We start from the raw sequence: 7607 nt of genomic DNA, 5'->3' as shown, positions 1-7607 counted from the left end.
AATACAAACTATTAAACCAGCACAACCTACAGAGAGACAAAAGCAGAAAATGCTGGAAAAACTCAGCAGCTTTAACAGCATCTGTGGAGAAGAAGACAGAGTTAACGTTGACTCTTCTTCAGAGCTAAAGAGAAGTAACAATGTGATGAAATTTATACTGTTTAAGGGGGGGTGGAGCAGGTGAAGCTGGATAGAAGGCCAGTGAGAGGTGGAGGGAAAGGAGAGATTGACAGAAATGTCATGGACAAAAGGGTGTTAATGATAGTGATACTGGCTAAAGACAGAGAGAGACAGTCATCATCCTCAAAGAGAAAGTTGAGCTTTTCTTGGGCGCCTGCAACTTGACACCATTGTTTTTATCTCAGATCCCAGCGTTCAGTGTTTTCCCTTTCTTTTTTGTCACTTTATCTTATTGTAAGTCTCTGACCTCTGCCCTCTCTCCTCAAGAAATTATGGACAATATTCAGAAACACAAGGAATTTACAGAAACAGGAAGAGACCAATCGGCCCATTGCGTCTGTGCTAGCCAAAAACGAGCAATCCAGCCTACTCTCCTTTCCAGCTATTCGTCCATAGTCTTGTAGGTTACAGAACTTCAAGTGCACATCCGAATATTTTTTAACCTTTAAACCATCAGCATGAAGAGGGAAATTGCCCACCGATAATTCATTCTTTTTGATGCTGAAGATGGATTTGACCTGCCTGTTCTTCATGTGAGCAGCTGTTGCTTTTTATTCATTCACGGGATGTGGGTGTCGCTGGCTAATTACCCTGGGGAAAGTGGTGGCGAGCTGCCTTTTTGAATGGCTGTAGTCCATGTGGTGAAGGCTGCGTTTGCCCATTCCGGCACTGCAGAGGGCGCATTCCCCACACAGGCAGTTGCAATGCAGTGACAGCACTGACCGTGATATCCCAGGCAGCTGCCTGCATCAAAGCTGGAGAAGACGTAAACAAAGTGAGAAAAGAGCACGCACCACGTTCCTGCTCATTTCCCCCCCCCCCATTCTCTTCGCCACTCGCTCCCTCTCGCTGCTCCTTCCTGCCCCCTGCCGTGTGCCTCCCTTCCCTATTCACTTTCATTTACTGTCCTCTCCCTCCCATTTCCCCCAGCTCTCTTCACTTGTCCATCCTGTCCTGGTTGTCTGCCTCCTGCTGCCACTCCTTTTGTTGCTCCCTCCTATTTGAGTGGGACACTGTCGGGAGGGAGTGGTGAAGATAGTGTGGAAAACAGCGAATAGAGCTGAGGGAAGTGGGATTTTATTTTGAAAGCCTGCAAAGTAGTGATAAGTAAAAGTCACCGAGGACAATTTCACCAACAAATCCGTCTGGAAGAACTTCCAGATCTATTGTGACCAGAATTCTGTTAGATCAACAACGCTGAGATCTTTTCAAATTTTATCCTTTTAAAAGAAGCACTTCAATCCTCCAGCCTCTGTGGGGGACTGTTTGTTTTGTCCTGTTTATGTGTGAGTTTATGGGGGTTCAAATATCTGTTTTTTTTAAAAGGGTAAAATTGTTACATTTCTAAACTACAATTTGTATGTTAACTAGTTTACTAACTTGTTTTTAAAAGGAAGTTTGTTTTAAAATAAATCAATATATTTTGTGTTTACTGAAAGAAGCCTGGTTTGAGTCTTTTTATGCTGAGAGTAACAGTATCAAAGGTAACAATTCGCTGCTCCCAATACAGTCTCCTCTACATTGGAGAGACCAAACGCAGACTGGGTGACCCCTTTGTGGAACACCTTCGGTCTGTCCGCAAGCATGACCCAGACCTCCCTGTCGCTTGCCATTTCAACACTCCACCCTGCTCTTATACCCACATGTCCATCCTTGGCCTGCTGCATTGTTCCAGTGAAGCTCAACGCAAACTGGAGGAACAGCACCTCATCTTCCGACTAGGCACTTTACAGCCTTCCGGACTGAATATTGAGTTCAACAATTTTGGATCATGAACTCTCTCCTCCATCCCCACCCCCTTTCCGATCCCCCCCCTTTTCCAATAATTTATATAGATTTTTCTTTTCCCACCTATTTCCATTATTTTTAAATGTATTTCCATCCATTGTTTTATCTCTACCTTTTAGCCTATTTCAATCCCTTCCCTTCACCCCACCCCCACTAGGGCTATCTGTCCCTTGCTCATCCTGCTTTCTACCCTTAATGTCACCTATTAGCACATTCCTTAGATAATATCACCACCTTCAACACCTCTTTGTCCTTTTGTCTGTGACATATTTTGGTTATCTCCACCTATCACTAGCCCTCTATCCAGCTCTACCTGTCCCACCATCACCCCCCCGCCCTTAAACCAGCTTATATTTCACCTCTTTTCTATTTTTCCTTAGTTCTGTTGAAGAGTCATGAGGACTCGAAACGTTAACTGTGTTCCTCTCCGCAGATGCTGTCACACCTGCTGAGTTTTTCCAGGTATTTTTATTTTTGTTTTGTAACAATTGGCCAGTTTTGTGAGTGAATTAAACATTCAAACTATTGTTGCAATCTATGGTGGCAGGAGTTGCAGTATTTCAACTCTGGTAGAGAATATTCTGGGAGATTTCACCTCCTGCCTTGCCCAGTCAAACAACAACCCCATCTGTTTAACTTCTCATTGAAACGATAGCACCCTCTGTAATGTAGCAGTCCCTCAATGCTGCACAAAAGCATCAACTGAGACTCTGTGCTCACATTCAGTGTGGGCCTGAAACCCACAATTTTCTAACGCAGAAATAAGAATATTACCACTGAGCAAAGTTAATAGTTGTATCCAATTTCCCAGGGTGCAGAACAGGTGCAATTGCACAATAAGGCCATAGCCTGGACCTCCCAAACACCTCATAGTAGCCAGGGTCACTCATTTCAACCCATCCGAGCATCAGATTCAACATACCCACCCTGGGAGATCTTACTGGTGCAGATGAAGCACAGGCGAGCTGGAGAAGGGTGTGGTGCAGTCAGTGGAGGAACGGGATCATGCTTTGTGAAGGGCTAGATTGCATCCCCTAACTAAAGGAGAGCCAAGGAATGCAGACCTTATAAACGAAAATGCTTTCTGAGCACATAAATGATAGTCAGTAGACACTGTGCCATTCACCCGAGAACAACTGAAGGCTCCGGTGAAGTGTCCGCATGCTGCATCTTTATAGGAGTGAAAATGCATACTGCACTCTGCAGTTTACCTAGGGACATCTAGTGAATAACCTTCCTCCTCAGAGACCTGAACGCCAATACACAATGTTTTCTAGCAGACTGTACTGAATGGAGTGTCAGCAAGGGCCTCACAGATCTGATGTGGTCATATAGATGAGTGGCCATGGAAATTCAGTTGCAGCAGTGAGAGCATGGTTAAAACTAGCATGATGAAGGTACTGTGCCTCTGGACAATTCCACATCTCGCTCAATTCCCTTCTATAAACTACAGCCGCCTAACCTGGCAAAAGTGGCAATCCTGGCAGCTGTGGATGTGGTGGAGTCAGTAACTATGTGATTTCAGGTCTTAGCTCAGTGTCACAGTGCTGCTTCAGTTCAAAGAAGCTTCAGCTTGGCGTAGCAGCCTCTTTGACTGCAGCCAAACAGGGGGGGGGCATGTAGAGCAGTAGTAGACTTCGCTCAAAATTACAACCCCACCCCAATTCTTCCAGCCCCAAGAGCTGACCCCATTATGCTGTCACATGTTGGGTCAAAGCAATGGGCAATTTTCCCTATGCTCCTGAAATTCTCTATGGGTTGCCTTTGTAACTCCAGTCGAGGGTTCCAGTGATTTTTTTTTTTGCATCCACTAATGTATTAATCCATTCATTCTCTGCAAATCTGTCCTTAATTTCATTACTGTATGCCACTTTGTCACATTTCTCTCCAACCCCGAGGTTCTCCCCATTTGTGCTCGGCTTTTATGTTCACCTAACTCTCTCTCCCTCATACCGTCACAGGCAACCTTGTGTTTCTCTCTGCTAACCGGCGTTTCGATTACCATATTATAAATAACTTGGAATTGCACGCTTCTTAACGTCAATCGTCCATGGTATTAATCGAGGAAGTGCTATCAATGGTGCTAATCAAATATGCTTTTAAAGGATGAAAACCCCCCGTGTTTCGCCTGCACGAATGAACACAAACCAGCTCCTTGATAATGGGATAAAAAGCAAAATACTGCGGATGCTGGAAATCTAGAACAAAAACACCTGGAAAAACTCAGCAGGTCTGACAGCATCTGCGGAGAGGGAGATACAGTTAACGTTTCGAGTCCGTATGACTCTTCAACAGAACAAAGACATATAGAAATGATTTTTTCATCTCATTTCACACTTCATTGCAATATTTAAACGAGATGGATATAGACATTTCTATATGTCTTAGTTCTGATGAAGGGTCATACGGACTCGAAACGTTAACTGTGTCCCTCTCGGCAGATGCTGTCAGAGCTGCTGAGTTTTTCCAGCTGTTTTTGTTTTTGTTCATTGATAATGGGCCCGGAAGAATGTTCTCAGCTGTATTGTAGCGTCATGGGTTGCCTAGTTACATTGACAACAACACACTAACGACATCCAACGTCCAGCGTAAAGTAACAGTCCAGCCTGTGTCCGTCCTCTGTGTAGAAATAACTAACTGTGTTGCACTTCAGGGTAAGTCTCTTTCATGTCCTGTCTTAGCTGCTTCCACTGGAGAATTTTTGGCAAGTCAAACAACTAAAGTTTGACAGTTGATTCTCACTAGGGGGGACCTGGAGGATGATTGACGTAAATATCTGGTTCCAAAATAGAGACTCAGTGATTGGGGATTGGACCCCGCACCTTCGGAAAACTTGGTCATCCCGCACTTGAGTCAGGCCAGTTCTGCAATACTTCCGGCTGCTGCTGTAGATTGGCCGGGTCTGACCCACTGATGGACCTGGGGGAACAAATCAGCCACTGGGGAGTTTCCCCAGTCAACAGCCTTGTATGCCAATGCTCGAAAGAGCAGGATAATCCCAAATACATTTGCCAACGGCCTTTGCCGATAAACTGCAGGATTTTAATCAGTAGACATCCCCTAAACTTGGCTCCTGCCAATGTGTAACTGAAAGCTCTGGTCTTGGATTAGTGAGACCTGACTGTATGGGAAGTACGCATTTTGCATCATGCAGAGGGAAAATTTATTTAAGTTACATTTCCCAGTGGGTTTCTTTCAACACTGTTCAGCACGGTGATGGTTTTCCCAGACATGCTGAGCAGGTCACAACAGCCATTTTCAGATTACATGGACAATGCCTCTGTCTAGGATCTGTCATTATTTCGAAGGAGAACAGGGGAGTTTCACTCAGTGACCTGGCCATCATCCCTCAGCCAACTAAAGCAGGTTATCTGTCACTGCTGTTTGTAGGAGTTTGCTGCGTGCAAATTGGTTGCCTCATTTCCTACATTACAAACAGTGGCTGCACTTCAAATATACTTGATTAGCTGTAAAGTGCTTTGGGACATCCTGATTTTTTAAACAGTGACCCCTAATTCTAGATTCTTCCACAGGAGGAAACATCCTCTCCATATCCAACCTGTCAAGACCCCTCAGGATCTTCAAGATTTCAATTAAGTTGCCTTTTACTCTTCTAAACTCCAGCGGATACAAGTCTAACCGGTCTAGCCTTCCCTCATAAGACAACCCGCCCATTCCTGTTATTAGCCTAGTGAACCTTCTCTGAACTGCTTCTAACACATTTACATCTTTCTTTAAATAAGGAGACCAGCACTGTACACAATATTACACATGTGATCTCACCAATGCCCTGTACAAGTGAGGCATAACTTCTCTACTTACGTAATCAATTCCCCTCGCAATAAATGAGAACATTTTATTAGCTTTCCTAATTACCTGCTGTACCTGCATACTAACCTTTTGTGATTCAAAAGGTAATCTATTATAACGATATGATTTATGAGGCACCTTAAGTGAAGATGCACATTAGAAAGTTGATTTTTATCTTTTTTGTTTTAGGTATTCATTACATTATGTCTTTGAGAGATTTTGGAACCCAAGGGCAGGAAGTAAAACCTAAATTTATGAGTCGTGCCAAGCAATGGACTGAAGAAATAGAAAATTTGTACAGATTTCAACAAGCTGGATACAGAGATGAAATAGAATACAAGCAAGTAAAACAAGTAGATGGGGTAATGAATTCCATGGTTTATTAATTGTATGCACAATTATCTAATTTCCAATATTTGTAATTAAAAACCTGCAGAAAATTTATAAGGGGTAGTACACATTTATCTAATTCAGATGATTTAATCAATGGAATGAACACAATGGACAGTAATGAGATATACATAGCACTACAAGTAAGGTCAGCCCAGGTTTGAGTGATGAACTCATAAAAGCACTATGGATGTGGCCAAGTTCTACAATTCTACAAGTTCTACAAGACTGATTTTTATAACATAAAAGCAGTTTAAAATTATCTCCTTATTTAAAAGTAGCTGTTGCTATATTTTTCTAGGGAAATTGCTGCTCCCGAAACAATCTGATTGTCTACGCTCCCTAAATCTTTGTCCCTCATTCTTGCAATCTCAACATCTGCTGGTTAATTCTTTTTTTTTTACAATCTAATCAATTTTATTCTCACGGGGGGTACTGTGAAATGCTTCTAAAATAAAGTTACCATTCCACACAATGTGTTATATATTTATAAGGAAGTTTCATCGTATATCACAACAGCTACCCAGCTGTTTCATATGTTGCATTTCAATGCCTACCTTTTGGTTTGCAGTGTGTTATATGTATGAGATAATCAATGAGATGTGTGATAAAATTGAGACAGTGATGTCCTGTTCAATGCAGGTGGATCGTTGGCCAGATACTGGATATGTGAAAAAACTTCAAAGACGAGATAACACATTTTATTACTACAGTAGAAAAAGGGAATGTGAGGACAAAGAAGTTCAGAAAGTCAAGGTTTATGCCTATTGAACAATTCTTGTTTGTCACACTTTTGAGTCTAAATAAATCAACATTTACCTTCAAAATCTTTGTGATTGAACAGCTTACATTTCAACATTTGTGAGTTTTTGTTGTGTTCGTTCTCCTTTACTCTCTAGTTAAACCTGAATGAAAATATGTCAGCTCTGTTGAAAAAGACCAACAAGCTTATTAGTAACTTATGAATATATTGCCCACCTGAATGTTTATCACACAAGGAAGGCAAATTTTATAATTCTAAAGGGCTGTTAAAATCACTTCTATAAATGGGGAGATGATATAATATTGGATTGTTTTAGTTTTACATTTCAATATAAATTTTCTGTTTAATTTTACAATTTTTTGGTACTGCTAGTGTTTTGCTTCTATCTTCAACAGAACATTAATGCATGATTTTATTAAATTACTTTTGTTTTTACATTAAAGTAAATTCACACATCATCAAATTAGATACTAATAGGTGGCGAATTAATACACAATAATGAGCAAAATGATACTGTATTTTAAAACTTTTACTGTGTTCCAACAAACATACATTCTCATACATTTAGGAGTACATGCACATATATTCTATGAAGCCATTCATTTTGTAATTATAGGTAACTTCATACAGATTTATTTTATGAGCTCCTTATATATTTAGGTGCACAATTATGCAC

The 7607-nt window shown here is 41.4% G+C and overlaps 1 protein-coding gene across 1 annotated transcript; it reads left to right on the top strand.

Annotated features, from left to right (window-relative positions):
• The first annotated feature begins 4475 nt into the window (after positions 1-4475).
• meig1 (meiosis/spermiogenesis associated 1) lies at positions 4476-6991 on the top strand. The gene is made up of 3 exons (XM_078554676.1): positions 4476-4622; positions 5968-6140; positions 6811-6991. Exons 2-3 carry the CDS (start codon positions 5982-5984, stop codon positions 6937-6939), a joined length of 288 nt encoding a protein of 95 aa, XP_078410802.1. The 5' UTR covers positions 4476-4622; positions 5968-5981; the 3' UTR covers positions 6940-6991.
• The last annotated feature ends 616 nt before the right edge of the window (positions 6992-7607 follow it).

Source organism: Cetorhinus maximus, chromosome 12 (assembly GCF_964194155.1).
Source record: "Cetorhinus maximus chromosome 12, sCetMax3.hap1.1, whole genome shotgun sequence".
NCBI lineage: Eukaryota > Metazoa > Chordata > Chondrichthyes > Lamniformes > Cetorhinidae > Cetorhinus > Cetorhinus maximus.
This window is presented reverse-complemented; position numbering and strand designations above follow the sequence as displayed.

Coding starts and splice junctions, on each gene's coding strand:
- meig1 (XM_078554676.1), top strand. CDS start 5,982: ATGTCTTTGAGAGATTTTGGAACCCAAGGGCAGGAAGTAAAACCTAAA. Junction 6,141..6,810: donor AAGTAAAACAAGTAGATGGG/GTAATGAATTCC, acceptor TGTTCAATGCAG/GTGGATCGTTGGCCAGATAC.